The sequence below is a fragment of the Chaetodon trifascialis genome, chromosome 5, assembly GCF_039877785.1.
Source record: "Chaetodon trifascialis isolate fChaTrf1 chromosome 5, fChaTrf1.hap1, whole genome shotgun sequence".
Taxonomy (NCBI): Eukaryota; Metazoa; Chordata; class Actinopteri; order Chaetodontiformes; family Chaetodontidae; genus Chaetodon; species Chaetodon trifascialis.
This window is the reverse complement of record NC_092060.1, coordinates 25,219,123-25,245,961: the sequence shown is the minus strand read 5'-3', so window position 1 is coordinate 25,245,961 and position 26,839 is coordinate 25,219,123. Positions and strand designations below refer to the sequence as shown.

The following is a 26,839-nucleotide window of genomic DNA, read 5'->3' as shown; positions in this document are numbered from 1 at the left end:
AGACTCCAGGGCTACATGAGTGTGCAAACGGACAGACAGACATTTTTCAGCCAAACCTCAGTGCACTTCCACATCTGTTCAGAATCATGAGGAGAGTTTGTTTTGTGACTGATGGAGAGGAAAATGATTGCCAACTGTGTGCAGAAGGCTTTGGGAATATTTCCTCCAATAGTTTAAAGTAATCCTTATGTAAATAGCATGCTTTACTGAAAATATAGAATGAGGCAATCCCCCCCTACCGCCAACCCCCTCCCAGCCAAGTTCTCAGTAATCCTCATCCTCATTGTCTTCAGCTTACTGTCGATTTCATGTCTGGCAGTGGCATTAGCTCTCTTGCTCAAAATACTCATTTGCCTTTTTATCTCCTTGTGGAAGTTTTATAGTCAGAAACTCTATGGCGCATTTTAGAGGCTCTGCAAACATGCATACCACTAAATTTGCCGAAAATTAATTACTTTTTTTTTTTTTCTTCTTACTGTATCTGTGAGCACAAACACAGCATACATGAAATAAGTTTCTGAAAGAGCCAAATAACGAAGTGGAATTCAGTGGCGACAGCGTTTGTTTGGAGACCCATATTTTTCAAACATTCATTTGAGGTTACAGGGGGAATAATTTATTGACAGCGAGGGTATACATTATAAAAAAAAATAAAAAATCTCTAAAGCTCTGGAACAATGCCAGAAAAGCATCAAGACTTCCAACAGCAGCGGCGACTGTTACACCTAGTCGTAGTGTATCTGATGTCTGACGGTACAGAGATGGTAAACAGTTAGAGGTCATTCCTCTCCTTCTGTTTTTTGAGCAGCCGCTGTGTAAAGCCATGAGAAAGGGAGCAGATTTCAGCGTGCGGTCAGGTTTCAGAACCCGCCAGCAAACTTGTCCCCCGTATAGCAAAGGGAATAAAACATGTGTTGTGGTTTAGTGTTTTTTTGCCCCCCCACTAGTCCTGCAGCCGTATCACATGTGCCCACACAAGTCTCCCATTGGGTTTTCAGATGGTGTTTTTCTGCAGCCAGGGCGAGACAATGACAGATAAGAATACATGAATTATATGATTCATTTCTGGGGTTTCGGCAGGTGGTGTGACTCGGCGTTTGTTTGGGGTTTCGGCTCTCGCAGCATCCGGCTGCCTCTCAAAAGATTAATAGAGACACGGGGAAGAAAGAGTGAACCTTCGCCGGGGCTCTTAAGTGGCCTTGTTCCCCGAGCCGGTAAATAAAGGATGGGAGATGGTTGGGCCGGGCATGGAGCGGGAGGGGAATAAGAGAGGCTAAAGCTGTTGATCATCCTTGTCTCATATACGTAATGACCCACAGACAAAGTGGCAAAATGAGACATTTTTTAGCCCACCGGTGACAAATGCAGAGGGAGCGCTTAAAATTCTGCTCTGCGGTCGAGAAGTAGGGGATGATTAAATGTTGATGGAGAAATATCGCATTGTCTCCCCTTCTTACCTTCAAACAAAGCACCGACTTAACAAATTACTTCACACTTAAGATTTTACGAACAAGAAGTGGTGTCAAGCATGTTTTTACCTGAAGGCCCTGCAGTCATGTTGAATAATCGCAGAGGATATCTGAGGCTTTAATCATGTATGAATCTTCCGTGCGTGTGATTTATGAAGCAAAGATGCCAAAGAAAATACTGTTTTTAAGGTGAAAGCAAGGGAGGGGAGGGTGGAGGTGCAGAGCCTTTTGACCAGAAGCAAATCCATTTGCCAGCAGGGAAAATCTGGGTGGGCAAAGTGAAAGAGTAATGCTCTCCCATGCTAGACTAACTACCATAGAGGTGCCCTTAAGTGGAGCATTTAACCCCCCCACATGCTCTGGTGGCACTGCTCTTTGGTCAGCAGTAGGAGGTGGGTTATATAAGGCAGCGACCAGGTGTGATAAGAGGATCTTTGTTCAGAAAAAGCTTTTTATTAAAAGGGGAGCATGTTTTTTTTCCTCTGTAAATTTCAACAAAAACCTTGACATTTTAACTTCACTGCTGAACATTTCTCTTTTTTTATACTCAAATTCGAATTTCTTTTCACATCTACATTCACGACCTCACCTTTCAGAACCGCTGTGGCCATTCTTTTGCATTGTACCATTGGATTTCATTGTCAAACCCCTTTTCATTTTTTTTCCTTTGTGACAGTTTGCCTCCGGCATTGCATTTTGTTGTTCTGAGTTCCTATAAAGTGGCTCTTGACATGTCAGCCATTGAGCTTTGCAGCGTCTCACATCAAGAGGATATCTGTAACCAAGCTGAAGAGCTTTTTCTAACACAATTCTTGTTGATACATTATCTTCCATCACAAGTATCACGACAGACATTTATCACGCCAGCGAGCGCAAGACTCGGGTGTGACATTGACAATAGGCTCTTTTTTGAAGCAAAAGTGTTCGCAAGAATAATCACGCTTGGATCACACCCTCTTGAAAATACAATTTGGGGGAAATCCTTAATTCAGTGAGGTCAGAGAGATAACACTGTGAATATTTCACTCATGAATCTCATTTGATATGCACACTGCTGGGCGTATTGTACACTTCATTTACTAAGTTGACTTACTCGATGGACTGATAATTTAGCCGTAGCTAGTTAGATAATGTGCTGTGTGTTTTCCACTCTCAGCTTTGACGCCCACTGTTTTCTGTGCTGGCCTCACAAATCGAATAGCCCTGAGAGCTGTGCGCGACCGTATGTTGTATCTTGTCTTTTACTAATAATGCTTTTCATAAAAATAATGTTTTGTTGTGTGAAAAACAAATGCATTCATTTCTGTGTCCTCGTGGAATATAAATGCTGCAACACATGTGCAAGATCCTGCAAAACCTCAGCCCTCGATGTCTGGAAAACCACATCCCTCTGAATTATGGGCTTTTAAAAGCAGTAAACGGAGACAGAGAGGTGCTCTGCAAGGTGGCATTTTCATGAATAACAACCACTGACATGTGTGTGTTCCTAAGGGTCAGTAAATCATACCTCCCCGCTGGTGCCGCTGGCAAAGGGATGACAGTTGTTAGCAGCGTTGATGCCGTGGCTGCGTGTTGATGCCGGCTGGCATTGTTTGTTTACTCAGCCCTTTCTGTGTTTGTTTGCCCACACAGCCTGGCATCAGTAATCCGGGGTCAGGTCCTCACGGGAGACGGGACGCCGCTGATTGGAGTCAACGTGTCTTTTCTGCACTACCCGGAGTTCGGCTACACCATCACACGGCAAGATGGCATGTAAGAGAGACTCTCTGTGCACACATGCATCAGTCAGTGCAGCATGCAGGGACGCACAGTGATCTATCTGCCTTTATCAACACTGATTTACATGTCCAAATAAACACCAGCACTCTCTCGCTAGTAAGCTCAGCCTGAAGGTTCAACCTTTGCGTTTGCAATGAATTATTTGTGGCGTGGACTGCTGTCCCCGGACCAGTATGCCAAAAATTCAGAGAAAGCTGTCCAACAGTGGGAGAGTCGTCCTGGCAGTTATCCAAACAGCGCTCAAAACAAATCGAAACAGCAGCTCATTGTGCCCTAGAACAATTCCTCATGCAAATGTCACAGTGGTGGAGGCCATTTTGAACCAGGCTGTTTAAAATGCATTGAATCAGCAAGGGTAGAATCAATCTGCCGCCGGTGTAGTAAAACATGGGATTACTGTCTGACCTTCTCCCGCCGTTACCGCAGACGGATTCTTAATAATCGGGGCGCAAATACACACGAGGCAAACGTATGTCACATATTTTGCAGGAAGGGTTCAGCTCAGGTAGGAGCTTCATTTTGCAGATGGACGTCAGTGATAGCGAATCAGGCTTACATTCAAATTCAGCAGATTGAAGCTGTGTTTATGTGTTGCCAGTGTGGAATAAAAGGCTTATGAGTGGCAGAGAATTGTACAGCTGTTGTTATGAAGCACAATCCTTGGGTCCCCAGATAGCTGCGGATTAGCTGATTTCTTCAGATATTCCGCCCTGTAACTCTTCTGACAAGGAGCGTGATAAATGGTCGGGGATAATCACACTTGGTTAGCCAACAGATCCGCTCAGTGTGTTAAGAAGGGGGGGTTGGGGGGGGGCGGCATCAAAGCCTGGCCTCTTGCAGCTGTGAGCTCCCCACTGCCCAAAGTGGAGAGAGCTTGAGAAGGAAGCTGTTTTAGGTCAGCTGCACAGCTTGGCTTCTGGCGTGTGTGTGTGTCATTCGGGGTGTGGGTGCATGCATGAGAGACGTGCGCAAGAATTCGATTTTGCCAGTGTGTGTGTGCCTGTGTGTCTTCGTGCGCGTGAATGCATGCAATGTCACCGCACAGATGCTTTACCCCCTGGGTAGTGCAGCTCGCCGAATATATAGAGCAGCACTTCAAAGACTCACCCTTCATTTCCAAACCAGTAACTTTTCCCTGAGTAATGTCGTACTAATTAAAACCAGTTCACCAGAGGAAACTCCCAAGACTCCAAACCAAATTCAACCATAAAGTGTCTTCTTACACCATGCCTGGTTAAACAAAAGTCATAAATTAGATTCAGTGACTGATAGTAATATATGGAGGCTGTACAGAGGGAACGCGCTCGATAAGGAAAAGTTCTCTCTTCCGTTGAAAAAACACCATCAGGCTTAGTTCTGAAAAAAATATTTTCCTTTCTACTCTGCACTTAAAGGGACGTTCCAGCTTGTTACAAGTTGGGGCTCATTTCCATAGTTCTTAGCAGGAACATTGCTATAAAGAAGTCAGAGACGGGTTTGTTTGAAAACATCTTGGTTAAAGACACACAATAATAGAGCTTAATGCATGCGTACAGGGGAGGGAGGGGGCCAAGGGTCTCGCACAAAGTCCCCCCCACCGGCCGTGCTTATCGCAGCTTCGGAAGACGGTTCTCTGTGTGTGCAAAGAAGCATTATTCCCTTGATGTCAGATATAAATGTGAGATAATTCAACATGGGAACAGACTTGCGGATGTGCCTGAACAGCAGCTCCCACTTTTCATTTTGTTCAACTGATTTCTGATTTGTTTTTCAAACCAGATTACAGGGCGGTATTCAGGACGCTCAGCACGAATTGTTCCTGATGAACAGGGAAAGATCATCTGTTGATGTTTGGTACAACCTGAAATTAAAACATTTTCATCAGCCGGATTAATGTCTGTCTGTCGAAGCAGAATCCAATCAAAAGTCAGACTTCTCTGTGATACCAAGTTTGTGCAGATAATACCAAAGTCTGTTTAGTGCTCAAATCACAGTTCATCCAATCAGTGATGCTTCTTTGGTCTCTTAAGGTTTGACCTCTTGGCCAACGGCGGTGCTTCTTTGACGCTGAGTTACGAGCGCGCCCCGTTCCCCACGCTGCACCGCACGGTGTGGCTGCCCTGGAACGTCTTCCACGTGATGGACACGGTGGTGATGAAGAGGGAAGAGAACGACATCCCCTCCTGCTACCTTACTGGCCTGATCAGGCCCAACCCCCTCATCCTGGCTACGCCCCTCTCCACTCTGTACAAGAGCTCCCCAGAGGACAGTCCCATCATCCCCGAGACCCAGGTGAGGGGGCTGCCGCGGAGGTGACCCGGGGAGAACACATTACAGGGACTTTATGGTCAATTCCAAATTCGTGCTCATATCTGATGGATTTGAATGACTTTAATAATTTGACCCATGTTTGATCTCAGCATAACAAGCAGCAGAGTTGAAAATACGCAAACACAGAGTAACGATAATGCTGTTATCTTGCTTTTACCATGGCTTCTCCCGCTTATTTTTAACAGTCAGATTTGCCTTTCAGTTTGCCTTTGAGCTTTGATTGAATTGAGGCGTCTCCCCAAATACTAAGCCATAAATTGCCTCACAGTAATACTGATAAATTCTGAGGGCACATCACATGGAGGTTACATTCCTCAGGATTTGGTTTGTATCCATTTGGCTCAAATCAGAGTTGAAAATCCCTAAATGCAAAATGTGACTCTGCAGCTTTTGCTGTTTAAAACCGATTAGGGGGAAAAAAAAACATCTGTTTTCGACAATTTGGACATGCGTCAACATGAGCGTAGTCGCAGTGTGAGGTGAGACCTGGTCCAGAACTGGGACAATAAAAAGAGAGTCACATTTAAAACTTACCATTCCAGTCAAAGTACTCAAATAATGAAGAATTCATTAACTGCCTGTGGCGTGACTAATGTACAGTGTGGTTTGATATGAATAAGAACTTATGTTTAATATTTTGGCAGCTCAACACAAATTCCTTTGTGTTTGACTGAACTGCATAGAACACAGCATGATTTGGTGTGGCTGAATTACTTTAAACTGAATGATAACAGTGAACCACACTGTAGGAAGTGTAATATTCCACATTAAACCACATAAATATTGTGTGTTACATGCTGTAATTAGATTCATCCTCTATGTTAAATGCTAGCAAAGTCCTGTTGCTCTTCTTACTTAAGTCTATACTCCTCGCTGTGAATTTGGCACCAGTCTGACTGCTAATTAAAATCATAGGTTCTTCATGAGCAAGTGGCCATACCAGGCAGTGACCTCAACCTGGTCTACCTGAGCTCCAGGGCAGCTGGCTACAAGCCCATCCTCAAGGTGCTCCTGACCCAGGACCGTCTCCCCTTTGGCCTGATGAAGGTCCACCTGATGGTGGCCGTCATGGGCCGTCAGTTCCAGAAGTCTTTCCCTGCCTTCCCCGACCTCTCATACACCTTCATCTGGGATAAAACAGACGCCTACAATCAGAAGGTCTTTGGCCTTGCAGAGGCTGTGGGTGAGTGCCTGCTGTGAAGCTGCCGACTGAAGATGTTGTGTGAGCGTCGGTTCACTGTCAGATACTTGCGCTACCTTCAGGCAATGAACCTTGGTTGAACTTTTGAAGATTGATTTTATTCTTTCTAAAATTGAGGATTATTTAGCCAGGGACTGCTTTTGTTGTGCAATAAAGACTTAGCAGGTGGTGTGAAATCCTGAAATCCCCCAGCGCTGCATTTTTGAAGGCCACTGCTCTTTTGCTGACTTCTTTGTTTTGCATGTATGATATTTCAGCAGCAGTGCAGTGACTAAAATATTGCCTATGAGGCAGTGGCCTGAGAAGAAATCCAAGAAATCAATAGACAGAATAAAAATGAATTACAAACAGTAATGTTTTGATGAGATCATACATGACAGAACATCTTAATTACGATAACAGAATAATAATTTGAGTGTCATCTTGAGCATTGTACTGCATTAGGGTGCAGTTAATGTATGTTCATGTTGTCTTGGTCTTACAGAGCTACATGCATCTTAACGTTGGCAGAAAAACTTTGCAAAGTCTAAAAAGGCTGAGGGATTTCGTTAAGACGGATGAATGTTAGAGCACTCCAGCTTATAATATCGCAGAGAAAAAAGCTCACAGCCCTGACAATCAACAGGATTCACTCAAGGCTTACAGCTGTGACCATATCAGAGCGTTTATGGTATCCACCGTAATGTGCTCCATCTGAGCCTGTATTGTTTAAGTAGTGTTATTCCGTGTTGCGGTTTATTTGCATTTACACAAGATAAAACAGACAAATGAGAGGAGAGAGCATAAAATCCAAACTGTGCAGGTGAGACACGGAAACCCCACTGGTCTTGTAAAATCACCCCAGCTGGAGAAAATCACATAGCCAACGAGAAAGCAGAACCAGCAAACACAGAAAACAGCCGCGACGTGTCCTGAACGAGGCAGCAATGAGGCTTGTAGCTTCATTGCAGCCATAAGTGTCAGTAAGGAGGTTTCAACCTTGCTCACCATAGGCATCTGCCATCATTACTTTCAGTGTCAGTGGGATATGAATACGAGTCCTGCCTCGATGTGGTGCTCTGGGAGAAGAGGACGGCGGTGCTGCAAGGCTATGAACTGGATGCCTCCAACATGGGAGGGTGGATGTTAGACAAACACCACATATTGGACATTCAGAAGGGTAAGAAATGCTCGTATATTCAGTATATGTGTATGTGTGTGCAGAGATAGGTGGCCTCTTAGGGTTACAGGCAGGTGGTCTTTACCCTGAATCACCGCAATAAATACCTGAATCAAAATGAAATATGGTTCGTCATCCCATCTGCAGATAATAGAGGAGAGTTTTGAAGGGCCGATCATTCACAGTAATGACGGAATAAATCAGTGACTAAGTCACGGGGGTGCAGGGCTCGCTACGATTCCACACTACTCAGCTATTTTAGGAAGAAGACGGCCTTTCGCTGCTCACGAAGGCTCTCGCTTTTGATGAACAGGCGTCATGTTTAATTCTCGCATTAATTCAATAAACTAAATTAATTTCTTGCTCTGTCATCAATCAGAATGGCTTTAATCGCCAAGTACAATAAATGGACGTGAGTTTGTCTTTGTCGTGCTGGTGCGGAGACATGAGAAAGTGAAACATACATAATGAAACTATCAAATATACATCCAGGACCGAGTCAGTGCCGAGTTACTGTACCAGGAAGATCGCACTCTGAATGTTACAGCTGTGCAGGCAGTAATATGGCTGCAATCATCAGAAGTAGGCCTCGGGGTAGTGTGCATTGTCAGTTTGCCAGGCCGCTGTTTTGACATTAAGCCCACTTCGGCTCACAGTCGTTGTTCCAGTTGTCCAACACAATTTGTGGCCCTTTCATCTTGAAAATAGTCGAGGTTACAGTCGTGGCCTTCAGCAGAGTCCTTAGTCTCACACTGTCAGATTGGAGTTTGTTACTGGATGTTTTGGTTTTGTTGAGTTTTTTTGGGGGGGTAGGGGGAGCAAGTTTATTTTGTTTAAGTGGGAATTGAATGTGTTACCAATGCAAGTATTTAAATTCTAATTTGCTCATCTATTTGTTAAACTTGCTCAATCACTTGCATTTGGGAAACCAGATCAGAAATGACGTACAGGTCTAAATACAGGGTTTCTTCTGTTTCACTGGCACCTAACAGAATATGTTAGAGCCTGCATGAACAACAAATGTGTGTCAGAAACAGGTAATTACACCTGTAGTCATGGTTTTCCTTGACCTAGTCAGATTATGTAGTCTTTTGAGCCAGAGTCTGGGGACTTTGTTTGATGCTTCCTACAGCGATAGCATCACTGCTGAGGAGCCTGGCATGCTCATGATTGATTTTTCTTCTGATTCAACTTTATTTCCATTTCTCAGGGAGAGAAAACATAAAGCAGTACAAATGTTGCGGCTGATACAATTTGCAGATGTGGACGAGTTGTTCTCAAGCTGTCCTTTCTTAGTTTGAAGTTTATAGACAGCTTCAGGCAGATGTGTGTGTGATGTGTGGGTCAGTTGCAGACTGTCCCAAAATAGTATCTTCTTCACGTCCACCCTATCTCTTCCCATCGTCAGGTCAAAAATGAGTTTTTAGAGGTCACTGTGCTGAAGAAAAGATAAACCAATTTTCATCCCTATGAGGAGAATAAACGTTTAAACACAGCCTTTCATTTAGAGGCAGAGCAAGAACGTGGTGCTGAATCTCATTTTGTGAAGAAACATCCTTTATGTTCCATCAATTGTTGGTTTCTTTGTAGATAAAAGAGCTTGGTCTGTACCAGCTCTATATGGAAAGTGTCCTGAGACAACTTCTGTTGTGATTTGGCGCTATACAAATAAATAAAATTGAATTGAATTGAATTGAATCAGGAGTGTGTAATATGACCTGGTATTAACATCCCAACAAAACATCCAGCATTGCCTGGAACGCCTTTACACTAGCTTCCACTCTTCAGAGTTGCACCGTGCGCCTACGCTCACTCACTCAGAGGTCGTACTGCTCACCTAGCAGGTAGGAGTATCACCCTTTTTGATTCGCTCCCCGGTGGCGTGCAGAAATAAAGCTGACATAAAGTCAATTCTTCAAAAAGCAGCAAAAATGTACAAATTTAGCTTTAAGTGAGCTTTTCATCAGGCAACCTGTTTGCCGTCAGCAGCTGTCATCACTTTAGTGCACATCACTGTGAAGTTGCCAGTAATGACTGTGTCACTCATGCATTTGGACGGCGTGCAATAGATGGATAAATCACTTTAAAATGAAATAGCATCTATTTTCTTTCAAGTGCAATACCTCATGCTCAGAGTTCTGCAACGACACAACCTTTAATTATAAAATGGTATGTATTTATCACCTCAGTGTGTAAATAAAGCGTAGCAGTTTATAAGGCACCACCGGCAGGTCCGCTGAGGTTGAAGAGGTTAATGAAGTTCAGCGGTTTAACGGCACACCATTAAACTGTTTGTGCAGCTAATTGTGCATGAAAATAGGCGACCACTTTTATATTTATTCACGGTGCTGATATTGATTTGAATCGCTACATGTATCCTCTTAATCTCCAGTGGCATCGGAGGCGCATAGAGAAAATACGAGCAGCCCGAGCTGACCAATCGCAATTCTTGTGGTCTCTGTGTGGTATCTCCAGGGCCCGGATGTGTAGTTACATTTATGAGGAGGTTTACAGGAGCTCTGGTGGAGCTTCAGAGGCTCGTTACATGTCCTCTGCAACCGCCTGACACAGAAGAATAAATCTGACTCTAGCCTCTGTCTCTTTGGCCCCGTCCATCGAGCTCTAAGCAAACCTCAGAGGTTTTTTCTGTTACCGGATATTTTGGAAACCAGAAGAGGTCTGTTTTTTAAGGAGGAAAGCTTGCGTAACTAGACCTCAACTCTGCCTACTTCTTGAAAAGAATCTTTGATAGCATCCTGCATGCACACCTACAGCTGGCAGGGGCAACGCTCTTCATCCCACAGAACTAGGTGGGTTTGCACATTAATATCACCCATGCCATACATGTACTCTACATGTCTTTTCACATCTCAGAGATTGCACAAACTGTCTTTTGTTGGATGCGGTTGTGTAAAACGCATAGACGCAGTTTGTGAAGCTGAGGCTTCCTTTACTTTGTTCAAACCTTGATGCGCCTTTGTCCTGCTTCTTTGTTGAACATTAAAAGAACAGACACAGGGGCCCATTGCCGTACCCAATCTGTCAAGCCATCCAGAACATGAAGTTTGTGAAGTGTGCGAGAGAACATTGAAATATGCCTCTAGCCTGACTGCTGCTGGTGCGTTGCGTTTCATCCCACCTGTCTCAAAGTATAGCACACGCACCTCCAAAGCCTTCACTGTGGCAGCATCACAGTTGGAGTTGTAGTTGTCATGAGATGCGTTTGTGATCAACAGATAGGTGCAGCACGAGTGATATGCTAATGTATGCCGCATCCTTTATTAGACCGAGCCGTGCTACGCGTTTGGATTTATTGGGAAATTGGATGTTACTGTGCATGAAAAATCATCATGCGCACGGTCGTGCTTGCACATGGAAACAGCGATGACAGAAATAAAACAACAGCCAGATGGCATCAAGTTTTTCTTATGCAGTAAACGCTGCAGCCTCCCCAAGGCTTTTTCACACTTTTCCCTTGTCCTATTACAGGACCGCCCCAAAATAAATGGCGAAGTCTGACAAAATTTAAAAGATTCAAAAATAGTTTAGCTGACTTGTGCTGTTCTGTCTCATTTACCCCTGTCTGACAGGAGCTTAATCAATTTGCCAAAAGGGTTTCATACCACAATCCTATTAGCTCAACCCTAAGACAGGGAGCGCTTTAAGACTGTGAAAATGTTTTTGTTAGCGACTTTGCTATGCTAGTTTACACTGTGTTCACATCAAAGTGTCACAACCCAATCTGTAATCCCATCTGTCTTTGCCCTCACACATATACATTTTTACCACAGAGGTTGTGAGTTTTATCTCCTTACATTTTCTCAATCCAAACCGAATTATTCAGTCGTGCATTCAGCCACTTTTTGACGTTTGAGATTTATGACCCACGTGGGTTTTTGGGCAAGGAATGCAGTTCGATATCCTCAGTCGGCATGAAGATGAATCCAAATATCACTGTTTGCCTTCATTGCTGCTCCGGTATTGATTCTTTAATGCTGTAAACCTTGACTAATGTCTTCACCCAACATGTTAGCGAGTGGTGGTCCTCTGCAAGCTGCACAGCGGTTTAGCTCCAGACGTTTGCTATCGCTCTGTGTTTTTTAACTCCCGCTTCATTTTTGCACCACTTCCAACATCTGAGGACTTTTTCTCTCATCGTTTGTGGCAAAAGACCCGAGCAGAGGCAGTATCTCTCTCTCTCTGCCTCCACTCCAGAGCCTGTCAAGCTAGATAAGGCAAATTGCCGGTGTCTGTGCTTTAGTCGTGTCCTGCTGCCCCTCCTTTCTTCATTACAAGTGGATATGCCTTCCCCTCAATCTGAGACTTGTCTCTATCGAGGGTTACATAGCTGATTCTTATTGGACACAGCCAGAGTTCAGTAGCTCAGTATCTGGGAGTGTACTTGCTGTACGAGTCACGCACATGCTGCATTTGAAACACAGAGAGGTTTCCTGCCCACTTTTAGCCTCTATCATGGTGGATCTGTGGGAGCCTGGGTGGCATCTTAGAGAATGACACAGTGCAGAGGAGAACAAAGAAGGACAGGGCGCAATTAAGACACACTGCCGCTCCTCCCCTACCAATCTCTGCACTCTCTCTGTGTCACCAAGGTGACATTGCTCAGGGCGCTCCAGTTTTTTTATCAGGTACGGAGGCTCGGCCTTGCGTTTGTACCATTAATCATCTCGGAAGCTCTGATGTTGGCATTAAAGCATTTTTTTCCCCCCCTACATATCTCAAATTAGCCCTTATCAAGCAAATGATTACCTTCTGTAATGATTCTAAGAAAGGAATCAATTGAAAAAACGGTCATCAGTGAGTGATTATGCGTATTCAGAGGAGGTGGAAAGGCGGCCTTGTAGTTTGGGCCAGTGTAAAGAGGAAATATCAGTTCCATACACACAAGGTAGGCAGAGAATGTGAATGAAGAAGAACTGCAGCAGTTTCCTCTCCTTGCTCAAATATTTGTGTAATGACTCTTTTCATTTATTTTTCTGCTTTATTTTCTATAGATAGGAAGTGGCCTTCATGTTTGAGCCACGGCTCTACGCTCACATTCATTTTTTGGATTCCTTTCAATATTTTTTCATTATCATTTGGCAGATTTTGCAGAGTCCGACACCCCATTTACACCTGGCATTAAAGCAGGATCTGTATGCAGATATATTGTCTAGATAATGAATGACCTAATCTTGCTTTTGCTTTTACACCTGGTATTTATAATGGTATTATATATGCCTTTTCTTTTTCCAAATTGAGATCAGATCGCTGTCCTCAAGAGAAAAATCTGCGCGTGAGTAATTTGAGGTAACGGTAAATCAGCCCCAGACTCCCTTAAAAAATGAGTTTTGTGGGTTGTTGCGTTCAGGGAAACGTTTTAATTTTGTGAAACGCTCACTATGACAAATTCTTAATTATTTGTTCCCTCAAATGTACAACATTGTTGTTTCTTTCTTGGCATAAAAACATTGTGAGTTTGTCCCGGTGTGTTGCAGCACCGGCGTGTAGGCTACTCTGTGACTTGATAAATTATATGCTTTGTTAACAGGAGATCAGCTGCACCGATGAATGCAATGCACACCATCACAAACACAGTTATTTCTTACTGTATATCATTAACTTCCCACCCATACTCATTTTTCATGCAGTTCTGCTAAATAACGCATCTTTTGGTGCATTAGAGGCGTCTCTTTGAGCCTTCTCGCTTGCTCGCTCTCAAAATTTGAACAACCTATTTGTTATGTTAGCTAAAAACAAATATATCGATGTGTTTGTTTGGAGTCCAGCATGTCTGGTTTGTGTTTAGATGCACACAGTGCAGAGCCAGAATACCTCCAGATGTGGTCAGGCAGATCTGATCGCAGTGCGATCACGGTGCATTTACACCTTGCATTAACGTGCGTTTCCTTATCCTGATAATGTGTCCTGGCACAGATTGCATTTTGATACCTGGTGTAAATGGTGTCTAGCTGCGTCTGAGTGTTTAATAAAGTGCTAAAAGCTGCGTGACGTGCAGTTACATTACATTATGGCCTTGCTAGATGGAGCAGCTTTGGAGCGATCTTGGAGCGAGGGAGACAACAGATTCTCGGGCTTTATAAACAAGCCTTTTCTCACTTTGCCAAGCGAAACGGTGATTTTTCTCTTTCACCAACTTCTACCCAAAACTTAAGCACGCCTCCACACATTGGTTTGCTAATCAATGAGCAGACAAATCCCTAATGGTTGATCCATTCAGTTGCCATATTTGACTTGAAATCTCCTCTGCAAAGTCTGTTGAGAGAGCACTGCTCGTTTCAATCTGTGCGGAAAAACAAAACTTTGCCAAATTGTATAAATTTTACTTCTGCTTCCTCACATAATGCAAGCTGCATCTTATTTTTGAGAAAGTGTTGTTTATAGTTTTACAGATTCCACCCAAACTCTGCTTCAAAATCAGAACAGGGTCACATAAAAGTAGAAAAACCATGACATACTGAATGGTTTCAAAGTTATTTCAGTGCTCGCGCTGTAGGAGTCCCCTTGTTCGGCCCGGGGCGCTGGGTAGTCAGAAGCCAAAAATTCCCATCAGTGCGCCTCTCCAGCTGAGACGTCACAAGCTTGATCCTTGCAACAGTCATCAGCAGTAATGTGTCATGACCAAGTGTCCTTGAGGGAAGAAAACTGAACCATAATCTGCTCACTCACTCTTGAGCTGAATCACATAAGGGCAGTAGAAGTTGTGTGTGCGTGAGAGAGGAAATGAAAGAGTATAGTGTCCATATTAAGTGTGGCTTGATCTTGGGGGGTAGTTGATGATTAATTATTGTATTTAATCCGTTCCATTACGCTGTCTAATAGCCTATGGTGAGACTTGTGTGTACAGTAAACTATGATGGAAGTGTAAATAGAGAGGACCACGGCGGCGTGCCAGAATGACCTCAGCTTTAAATGTGTTTTTCTCTCTTTTTTTTTTTTTAAGCTGAACGTCAGCCAAAATGCTCGACTGCTGTACTGCCGCAGCTGATCCATGTCCTACACACTGCATTAGGCTCCTGGATGTTACAAACGTCTTTGTCTTTCCTCAGAATGTTAAGGAGCTATTACACAAACAGACATTAAAATTCCGGTCAGATTACACAGCGTATTTGTTATTTGTAGCTTTGTTTCTGGGAGCAGCGTCAACCTTTCGGCTCAGTGAGAGTTTTCATCACGCTGTTTCGTTCAGTGAGCAGACGCATGGATCACAGTTCAATTAAAGTCCCAAGGTCGCGCGTTTGATGGCGTCACGCATAAAGCCGTCCCCCGGACCTATTTGTCTTTGTTAGGGGCTCATGTATAATGCTCTCGGATACAAAAGACGGATTGGTCAGATCGTCCTGTCAAGAGTCTCGCCGGACCATGCCTTCATTTGAATTTGCCCTTCAATCAATTAAATCAATGAAAGGAACTAATCAGGGAAGGGACAAGCAGGATGGCCGCACGCTCGATTTCACATACGTCGAGGGGTACGATGGCTTACGGGATAACGCTGCGGGAGAACGACATTATGTGGCCATTCAGCGGTGCCATAGATCCACTAATTAGGACAGAGGCAGTGTGAATTCAAACAAGTTGCTGGATGTGAATAATTAAGGGCTTCCAGCATGCACTTCTTCCCTTTGATGTGTTTTTTCCCCTTTGAAGAGAGTCCCACTATATCTGTGCCCCCCATACCCCCCACACCCCCTGAAAAAAGACTGTAATGTCTGCTTCTTGTTAAATTATTAATCTGTAGTGACTCACCAAATTTGGTGACTCCTCGGTGAAAATGTATGTGCTGTTATTAAGAGGAGGCACACTGCCCTGTATTTATGTTTACCTCCTCTCTGTGACTTAGGGAAAAGCAGCTCCCTGTCAAGTTAAAAGAACTATATTTTACATTTCATTTACTGCAGCTTTGTGGGACGTTTACTGGAAACCACTGAAGCAGTTCTATAGTAATACAAAGTACTGAGCTATTGTTCAGTATTAATCAGTTGGATTGATGGTCACTTGGTTGCCTGCGTGCCGCCTCCACTCGCGGCACCACTGTATTTAAATCAGACCATTGTCTGATCTTTGCTCACAGTAATGCTGTCTGGCTGCTAGACAAAGGATCTACAAAGGCGGATCTGAATGTGGGATTAGAGTTGAATAAATGTTAATATGAGGGTATAATTAAACATCTCTAAATTACGTAATGAACAAACAACACATTTATCATTTTTCGGCTTCTGCTGTAGAGCCAAAGGAGCATGATTACCTCATTTTTACCTGTTTGTGAAATGACATTTAGACTGCAATTGTGTGTATTAAGAACTAAAGAGAAATAAATATGTGAATATATTCTATTATTAAGCTATATAAACGAAGTATATTTAATAATTTTAGAGCAATGAATTCTGCTCTATATAAACATGGATTTGCCTCAGATTCACAGATAAATGCCATTAATTTAAACAGGCAAGGCATCCCTCTTGAAAGAAGTACTTCAGTATTTTGGGAAAATGCCATGAATTCAGTGAAGAGATTTATACCAGTTAGTGTAACATCTAAAGCTAGGACCAGGAGATGGTTAGCCCAGCTTCGCAAAAAGACAGGAAGCAGAGGGAAAGTAATAGATACACACATAAAAAACACAACTTACCATTGTTGTGTCTGTCTGTCTGTGTACAGATTAAACCACTGAGACACAATGTTAATTAGCCAGGCATCATTTTGAACTTCAGCCAGGCTGGTGCTTCCAGTCTGTATGCTAAGCTAATCACTTCTCAGCTCCAGCCCTGTATTTTACACAGTTGTCTCATTTAACGTCCTCTTGGATCTATACTCTTCACTTTTGGTCTCCAGTCTCCATATATTTATTTTTGTCATTAAAAATGTAAACATCTGACCTTTTTTCCTATAAAAGGTCTGAATCAAGGGTCTAAGGACAAACGGTGTCGTCTGCTGTACTGTAAAGCTCCTTAAAATTTACTTGCATGTACATTTCTCAAAATGTCCAATCTATTTCTTTAATGTATCAAATATTCCACTTGTAAGTTGAAGGTGTGTGTTTTCCTCTCCTGTATATGTCATTTTGGCCAGGTCGCTCTTTAAAGGGATATATCTCTGGAGACTTGCTGCTTAAATAATGAGTCCAGTATTTGCCACTAGTGACAAACACCAATTATGCTTTCACACCCACAAATAACTGCTGCTTTGTCTTCCAGGCATTCTTTACAAAGGCAGTGGGGAGAACCAGTTCATCGCTCTCCAGCCCCCTGTGATCTCCACTGTCATGGGGAATGGGCGGCGCAGAAGCATCTCGTGCCCCAGCTGTAATGGGCAGGCCCAGGGCAACAAGCTGTTGGCGCCGGTGGCTCTGGCGTGGGGCATCGATGGAAGTCTGTACGTCGGAGATTTCAACTACATCCGACGGATCTACCCATCTGGCAATGTCACAAGTATCATGGAGCTCAGGTAAGGTCAAGGCCTCATTGTTTTTTAAGAGCATGTTAGTTTGTTGATTTCAAAAACAGGACACTTGTTGTGTAACCTGTTGGTTCTTAAAGCGGCAGTCTCGAAGATTTCAGTCCTGGTCGATTTGGCGACACCTGTGGTGACAGAATTCTGAAAACTAACTTTTGTTAATAAAGAAGTCAGGCGATAATTAGCCTTTTTCCATCATTCTGTGAGCAACTGTGATCTGATTTCATGCTGCACACGGCATGTCTGCACTCCGCAAGGCTCAGTGAGACGAGTTTGTTACCTCACTGAGAAGTTGGAGGTGTGCAGCCTGTCGCCTGCAGCTCCTCACCTGAGGAGGCTGCTCCTTCTTGTTCCATTACTCCTCGCAAGATTTCAAACTGATCCACTGTCAAAAAATGATGAAAAAGACAGTTTTGATGAAAGCTAGCAGTAACTGCGAAACACAATGAGTTTCCTGTAACTACTTCATTTAAAAGTCAACATGTGTTTTGCTGATTAATTGCATTTTCTCTGGGAATGTTGCCACAGACACCCTGTTCATAATACTGCAAATATAGAAATGTTGGAATACCTTCATCAAGCCCAATTACCTTTGTGTTACCTCATGGTGACTTAACAGACATTGATTTAAATATAAATCCTCGAGGTTACTTCCTTAATCAAATGCCATAAATTCTAAGGTTTAAGTGTTAACCTTTGAATTTTAAATGAAGGAAGTCAAGATGAGAGAATAAAAGATGATACTTCATTAGAGTGTTTTGTGTTTTCCATGTATTATATTGATATTTTTTTCCAACTCAAGGTCAACACGAACATGCAGCACACTGTCGCTGACTCCAATGTTACACATGAAACACATGGCCAGTTAAAGATGTTGAATCACTGTTTACATTTCAGTCCTCCGTGTGCAGAGGGAAACTAAAATGACATGGTGGACAGACTTTCAGTCACACACATCTCTCCCCAGCCCATAGAAATTTGAAATCTTCTCCCCATCCATCTCCATAATTAGGAAAGACATCCTGTCTTCAGCGTGGAATTGGGATGATTTACGCCCTCATGCCAACTTGGCGTCTCACAGCAATGGCTCTGATTCGGCCAGTTGGCTTATTTCAGAGTGGCAGATGTTGATTAAATGTACACTGGGCCATCATACTTCATCGGACACGTACATTACAAACATATGAAAACTGCCCTGAAAGGACGTCGGTCACCACACTTGCTGTACAACAAGTGGTTTGGAAATCAGTGTTGAGATTACAAAGATGGATGTTGACCAAAAATCTACGAGGGGAAACATTGCTGTGTACTTCAGGAACCTGCTGGTCAGGGGCGCCATGGCCACCTTGATGTAATTGCTGTCCCACTTCCCCCTACTCTGCGTGTGCACCCCATGATTTCTTGGGGTGCCGCTTCTGCCAATATACCTGTGCAGCCACTGCAGGACAGCTGGGGAAGCGTTTAACAGTATGCATTGGAAGCAGGGTGCTGCTGCAAAGGAGCTTGCATGCTCAGCAACTGTTTCCTAGATAACTAATGGTTGAAGAAATGGTTCATGCCTCCAAGCAACTATGTTACTCTGTTTACAAGGAGAGAAACATAAAACATTACTATGAAGACTCTGTTTGCCAAATTAAATCTAGTGTGACATAAAAGGCACGCTGAGGAAAATGTTAGTTCGCACTTGATGGCATTTACAGTGCAGATTTAAACCAGTACAATAAAAAAGTGCTTCTTCCTTTGCATAATATATCATATCTTCCTTGCCTGCGAAATATTTGCTTATTTTGTATTTGATGTTTGCTTTCCTCCAAACATTTAAGACCAAAGTGGTTTCAGTTTTTGGTATACACGATGCATGCCCGTCGAATAAAAGCCCATTCATTCTTCCTCCATTCTGCAGTGTAAAGCCAGTATTTAGATTCTGGCTTCAGCGGCAGAATCAATACTTCAGTATGAGTAGTCAAATTGAGAAAAACAGGTAATGCAGGATGGGGCTTTATGAAGATAAGCGTACACATTTCCCTCTCTGTGGGTTGTAACTCCCTGCCACAGTCTTCTCCACTTTCTGCCAAACCCGATCGTCATTGCCTGCGACTTTCTCTCGTGGCTGTTGATTCTTCAAGGGGATACTTTGACTTTCTAAATTTCAGCAGGTTGTCTCTTCCACACTTGATACCGTGAGGTAAAAGAAGAAAAAAAAAGGCTGTGCTGTTTTTTTGGCTAAATTTAGAGTCCTTGTTAGCACTTTCACCGAGGAATAAGACAGCTTTTAGCAAGAAAGTCTCTTAAGTAATTCCTGTGACAAGAAAACCGTCTAATGACAACCTTGAAAATGAGAAGTAAAAGTATCCTTTTAAGATTTACTAATTTCATTGTCTTGATTCTCTTTCCCTCTTTTCCTGCTCCATCTGTACCGTCATAGAAATAAAGACTTTAGACACAGGTAGGTGTATTATCTTAGCACACATTGATTTAGTATGCTTTGCACGTAGCCATCTGTATCATCCTCTTTTTAAGTATATGAATAACTTTCTTTTACAGTCGCCTTTAACACCAGTGATTACCATGGGTAATTATAACAAACCAATTATAGCTTGATTACATCTAAACAAGAGGAAGAAGGCACAGTCTGTCAGAATTTGTGCAATGTGACTATAGTGGTGGAATGGCTGCAGTGTACACTGCAACATGTGAATTTGAAGTATTTCTGAGTATAAATATAAAAAGTCCTGTAAATACAGAATATACAGTACAGTGTATATATCTATATCTATATCTATATATAGATATATACAGTTGACACCTGTGTTGCATTACACTGTATCTACCGTAATGCAGTCCAGTACAATGGTACTGCAATAAGCAGTGCCAGTGTGAAGCTTACAGTATAATTCCATTTATAGTGATGGTGTTTGGCAGATGATCTTATCCACAGGGGCTTACACAACTGCTTTGTATTCATGATTAAGACAACAGCTTCAGATCAACTGAGGATGCACGTTGGTGGCAATTAAGTTGTCCCAGTGATTAACTGGACCATAAGCGCCAGAGGTGCTACATGGAGTAACATTGTTAAGCTGGCTGTCAACATGGTGTCGTCTCCGGTGTGATGACGGGATTGTGTGATGTGGATGTGTGACTTTTGTATGAATTTAAAATCTAATTTGGCTGAGTTGTCTGATGAAAACCGCAGCAGTTTCTCCCTTCATTGTTTTACTGCAGGACACATTGCCTCCCCTTCATTCAGTTGGAGCTGCTCAGATCAGATGCAGTACATTTCTGATCGATGCCTGTTTCTGAGCATTTCCTGGTGAGCTCTGTAAGCTCCACATGACCATCGGAGAAGATAAATAAAACTCTCTGGTGCGGTGAGGTGGAACATGACTTGTTATCAGCCGCCATGAACTTCAGAGTTCTGTGTAGCTCTGATTGATGGATGATAGATGACCACAACTTTTCAGGTCACTGTCAGCCCACGTGACTTAGTCTCTCCTCACGTGTTTGTTTCTTTTACATCTGTTTAAGACGACCTGCATAATGTTTATTTTTCCATCTCTGCCTTCCAACAAGAATTGATTTAACCTCGGCTTGCTTCAGGCTTGGGTCAGCTTGAGACATGCACGTCAGCTCCTCTGCGAGTCTACCTGCTGTTTGTTACCCATGATACCTCCTCTGTGTAGGTTGGAAGAAGCATAAGTCCAGCCTGATGGAGGAGCAGATTGAAGAGAGTCTGCTACAGGACTGGGTTTAACTCCAGGCTGTCTTCATCTTTTTGGCTGCTCCCCATTAGGGGTCTCCATAGAGGATCATCTGTTTCCAGATGCACTGGCAAACTGGGCCCCGCCCAACCTGGCATTGAAATCTTCCTCTTTTTTTTTCTTTTTTCCCCCCCCTTTTTTTAAATGATCTGCATATTTAATTTGACATAGGCTTTTTACGCCAGATGCCCTTCCTGACGCAACCCTTGGGACCGGCAATTAGGAATGCACTGGCTTGTGGCTGAGGAGCAAACCATGGTTCAGTGTCTTGCCCAAGGACACTTTGACATGTAGACAGGATGAGGTGCCAACCTGACCCCACGAATCCAGTGATCAGGAGATGATCTGCTCTACCTCCTCAACCACAGCCTGGTTGGACTGGTTGTAGTCAGGTTATATTTAATGTTTGGCATGATGGGCTATCGGCAAGATGTTGAAGTCAAAGGGAGCTACTACAGGAAGCCAGTTAAGGGAGTGTAGATGTGAGTGACATGAAATCTTGAGCGGGTTGATACCATGAGGGCTGCTGAATTCTGGATCAGCTGGAGGCTTTTGACTGACTGCAAAGCAACCAGGACATTGTGCCAGTCCAATCAGGAGATGATTAGCAACTTGGGACGGGTGTGCTGGAACTTTTGAGATGTAACGGAGCCACAGTCAACACATGAACTGGCAGTACCAAAATATTAGATACACAACTACATAATCACTCTTTAAAATTGGCCAAACGTTTGTGTTCACATCAGAAGCTTCACAACTGTATGATTTATTGCAGGGCTTTTATATTGTACTGCATAATGTAATACAGGTGTTTCATTTATTGTGTCCACCCCCTGAAGGTTGACTGTAAAAGAAAGGGTTACTAATGTATGTCTTGCTGAATTCTTTATAGGAACTTGATAGCAGCCACCTATTTTGGGCATTTACTTTGACTCATAATAGCTGTCAGGTTTTATGACTCCATCTTCATCATTTTACAAAGATGTTTCATGGCCACATTTATTTTGCCATCACATTATCCCACTTCTGAAGCCAACCAGTATTGACTGAGGTACCATTAAGCTGGAGTACAACCAGAGAAGCCATGTTTACGACTGCACCGTAAAGCAAGCTATTTTTCATGTTAACTGCCCCTGTTTTTAGCTCTTTAATGACACTTAAGCACCTGCTATGCATCAGCCCTGCCTTAATAGAAAAGGTTAATTCAACAGTTTTTCAGTATTTTGAATTTGTTTAAAAGGGGCCGTGACAGAAAATGATTTTCTTCAAAATTCTAAACACCAGTCAATGATGTGCTGAAAACTCTTTTTAATTCCTAATCCTTGACACATTTGCTCTGTGACTAAAAAGTGGTTAGATCCATTAAGAGACAGAATGCAAATAAGCAGAGCCAGATGCGATGCCATGAGTTGTTGCACTTTGTTAACATAAGCCAGTCATTTCTGTCATTTCCAAAGGCTTTTCCCCACAGGGGAGTGATAACAAATGAAATGATCTGGCTCACAAGTTGTCATTTCTGCTTTGTGAACAGTGGTATCCTGTTCGGTTCTGTTTGACTTCCATCACTTCAACCTTCTCTGTCTCACTTTCTTTTATACTTCAGTCACAAAGGCTCAACCTTTTCTATCAGCTGTGGACGTTCTTCACACAGATTTTCACGACATTATTCTTCAGCTCATTATCCACATAAATGACAATGTTGCTGCTAATTTTAAACTGCTAATAAGGCTTTTATTTTAAGATGCAACTGGACTGTAAAAGTAACACTTAATTAGCCAACATGATGTGTTTAGGACAATAACATGACAGCTTAAAGGCTAAAAACATACCCTGATTAAACGTTGGCATTAACCTTCTCTCATGTCTCTTAATGTAATTAATTAAATTAAAAACTAGTCTGAAGAAGGTTCCTTCATTCCATTAAGCTTTATGTAATAGGCTAAGCTTAATACATGAAGGATGCCGGATTTGCTGTATTGAAAGAAAACACCGTTCTACTTTCCTTTCTGAGAGTATTTTGTGAAAAGTATTTTCTGTCTTCCCAACTACAAAATCTAATGCATACTGAAAACATCCTCTGGAGATGCATAATGTAATCAACTCTATAAGATTCTTGACTCTAAATGTTTTATTCAGAGGGAAAATCAGACTGAATTTCATCAGGGGTGAGTTGGGGTTTACAGACCTCAGGTATTTTCCAGAGATTATTGCATTAGATCACATTTTAGGGGTGAATTCAGCGTCATTAAAGGACTATTTGGCTGCATTGTAAGAAAAGTGCATTTAAAGAAAAATCCTCAGTGTCTGCAAACTCAAGGGACACTGAATAATATGTAACCGAGCGTCTGTCTTGAATGCAGTAACAACCCGGCACACCGGTATTACCTGGCAACTGATCCAGTAACTGGCCAGCTGTACGTGTCAGACACAAACTCCCGGAGGATCTACCGACCAAGAACCTTAACCGGGACCAAGGATCTGCAGTCGAACGCAGAGGTGGTGGCAGGAACTGGGGAACACTGTCTGCCCTTTGATGAGAACCACTGTGGCGATGGAGGCAAAGCTCCAGAGGCCTCTCTCACTGGGCCCAAAGGTAAGGTTTAACGCTAATGAAGATGTTGTACTGAAATGGAGGGGCGGGACGCGGTGATGGGTTTCTCAGTCAGGAGTGGCAACTGCTAAATTGAAATTTATGTGTGCCACTGGGGTCTGTGCCAACTCCGGCCTGACTGATTTTAATTGGTGAATTTTAGTTGAGGTTCATGTGTAAAGAGTAAAAGTGTAAGTAAAAGTACGCAGGACTGTCAAGTTAAAAAAGCAACAAAAACAGACCTTTTATAAATTAAGGCCATGTACTGCTGCCGCTGAACAAGAAGTTGTTGTTTTAACCTCCAGAAATATAATGCATAATTTATTTTGCATAATTGGATGTTCCTGTAAATACCCTTAAAATATATACTTGAAGAAATGTTACTTCAAGATTTTTTCCTCACCGCTCGTCTGAAAGTCTCCAGGCCTTTAAAGCTTAAAGTAGCAGCTCGTCGATACCCGCCATGCACAACCAGTTGTTCACATTCAAATAGCACATGGCCATTTGTGCTTGGATTGCTCACTTTTCCATAAATTCTTCTGGATGAAAAAGCTAAGATGAATTGTTTTGTGATAGTTGTTGCCCACTCTGAATGCCAACTGCAATAGCACAGCTTCAGCTGGGTGATAAAGGCTTGAGTGAAGGCAATCTGAGGGAGCGACTCTAATGATGGAGTGGGTGGAAGCCGAGACCAGAGAAGAAACAGCAGATGGCTTCATTTTTTTTCTCCCCTCAGACATTTGGTGAACTCTGCTCAAATGTGACACTTTTCATCTGTCTGAGAATCTCAGACTGTCAAATCGCCAGCTCCCAAGGATTCACCGCGGGCTCCCTGCGCTCGTCAATGTTTTAGCAGAAAGCAATCTTAGGCAGACCTCGCCACAGGTCGGACCAAACCACTCACCTTCCATAGGAGCTTTTAAAGACTTGGTCGAAAAAGAAATCATAATGTGAAGGTATGAATGAAGTAAAAGCTTATTCAAAACATCCCTCAAAATCCTTCAGGAACTAAATAGCTATTTTCCATTCTGCATATATGTTTCTGAGATCAGCAGGTCTCAGTCTTTTGAATGAAAGCCCAAACGGCGGCGTGCTGAAACCAATGTGGAGAATGAAAGAGAGTCTCCTTGCGTGTGAGGTGTGATTGAATTCCCATAGGTGCTGGTCTCTATTAGGCAGCACGGTGACACGGAGAGCGATGGAGAGGCTGGCATGGTCCGTTAATGTATTTTCCCAGTTTGGGACAAATGGTTATTGCAACTCCACACTGCCACGGCTGCAACTTACAACTGTGAGCTGACACTCAATCATTGAGACAATTTAGTCCAGAGTTGTCACCATAGCAACTGCCTGTCTTTCACCCCTTTCATCTAAAATTGGCCAAAGCTGTCATTTCCGCTCCCGCGCTCATTCATTTCTCAAATGGTGTGCAGATTGTTGATGATTGCCGATGTCAAAAAATCTCCCAAACTCACCGCTCATTGACACCCCCACCTCCTGAGGTCCTCTTTTAGAGAGCAGGGTTACAAGATGCGGCAAGTGCGTATATACCGTATGAATACAGCCTTTCCCACTTCTGCCTCAGAAATTATTTAATACCAGAAAAGCAGCCCATGAATTATTGACGGCTGTGCTTTTTGCAGTGACCTGAATAATGGGAAGGCAAGCTTGACACATGTATCCATCGTGTTCTGTCCACTGAGTCATGCAAGCAGAGATGCCGCATATCCACCATGCTTTCCTGTTCTCACAAGTCCCCCCCCCATTCTCTTCTTTTCTCCTTTTTCCTCCCTCTCACCTGATGTCAACAGGCATCGCCGTCGACAAGAACGGCCTGATTTATTTCGTTGATGGCACCACTATCAGAAAGGTGGACCAGAACGGCATCATCTCCACTTTCCTTGGTTCCAATGACCTGACGTCGGCCCGCCCTCTGACGTGTGACAACAGCATGGACATCAATCAGGTGACTTGTACACACAAGTGCCAGACAGCTGTTCGCCCTGTCTGTGCGCTGACACTGAGCATGTCACAGCGCCACCTTGTGCCCCCCCTTCTAACCCCGTTTCAGTTTGCTCAGCCATGACTCATCTCTGATATGCAGCGTTATATACCTGCATATATATATTACCTATGCAGTATAATTCCTCTCTTTTCATGAACGATGAGCTTTTGGGGTTTTCCAGAGGTGCAGGGGCTCTCTTTTTTTTTTTTTTTTTCTTTTTTAAATGTACCTCAGCGTCTATGTTGTTATTAACAGTTTCCAAACTCTTCAGTGAACTGGGTGAAAAAGCTTTTTTGCATGCTGCTCCGTCTGTCCGGAACCTTGCGCAATTAAATTTGAAATTGCAAAACCTGGTCTCTCTCTGGGAATTTAAATCAGTGCTGCACAAACTATATGTTCTCCCTTGTGGCTGCTAGAATATCAGAATCAGGATGTTTTAGTGGAATTAATTTATTATTTGCTGGCATTAGATCATTTCTACTTATTTATATTGATGGTTTTAGATTGCCTGAGGTTGCTTTTAAAGTGGCTCTTCAGTTTGTTTCAAGGATGTGTTCTTTTAAATTATTCTTATAATTTGTTTTATGGTTTTATAATCCCATTTTTTTTTAATTCTGACCTTGCAAGAGATTTTATGTTATCTGCTTTGTTTGTAACATGGTTAATGCTTTCTGTCTTGGCCAGGACCCACTTAAACAAAAGAGAAATTTAATCTCAGTGAAGATTTCCTGGTTAAAAAAAATATAAACATAAATTCAGAGAAACACACAGTGACATCAGTGGAATACGCCCCAGTTCCAGTTCCTAGAATACCAACATTATCAGGAGCTTGGTGAAGAATCAACAGAGGAAACCGATGATTTTTTTTTTTTTTTTTTTTTTTTTTTTTTCTCGAAGCTCGAGCAGAGCAGAGCATTTTCTCTGAGAGCACAGGAGGAAAATATGTTCTCGAAGGAAGATGTGATTTAGGCAGGAAGTGGAGACATGAAGTGTTTCTTGAGATGAGTTTTCAGGTCACGGCGGATGATATGGAGGGAAGAATAATTACTCAGTTTGGGGGGCTTGTTTTGATGTGGCTGGAGCTGAATTAGTGT

General features: G+C 42.9%; 1 protein-coding gene across 1 annotated transcript in view; it reads left to right on the top strand.

The window, feature by feature from the left end:
• Positions 1 to 26,839, top strand: part of LOC139330867 (teneurin-3) — a 140,841-nt gene that overhangs the window by 101,920 nt on the left and 12,082 nt on the right. The window contains exons 17-24 of the mRNA XM_070962008.1: positions 3,102 to 3,221; positions 5,258 to 5,519; positions 6,474 to 6,741; positions 7,775 to 7,918; positions 17,131 to 17,380; positions 19,815 to 19,835; positions 23,511 to 23,743; positions 25,552 to 25,706. Of these exons, the coding sequence (XP_070818109.1) occupies positions 3,102 to 3,221; positions 5,258 to 5,519; positions 6,474 to 6,741; positions 7,775 to 7,918; positions 17,131 to 17,380; positions 19,815 to 19,835; positions 23,511 to 23,743; positions 25,552 to 25,706 (1,453 nt within the window). The remainder of the gene's footprint in view (positions 1 to 3,101; positions 3,222 to 5,257; positions 5,520 to 6,473; positions 6,742 to 7,774; positions 7,919 to 17,130; positions 17,381 to 19,814; positions 19,836 to 23,510; positions 23,744 to 25,551; positions 25,707 to 26,839) is intronic.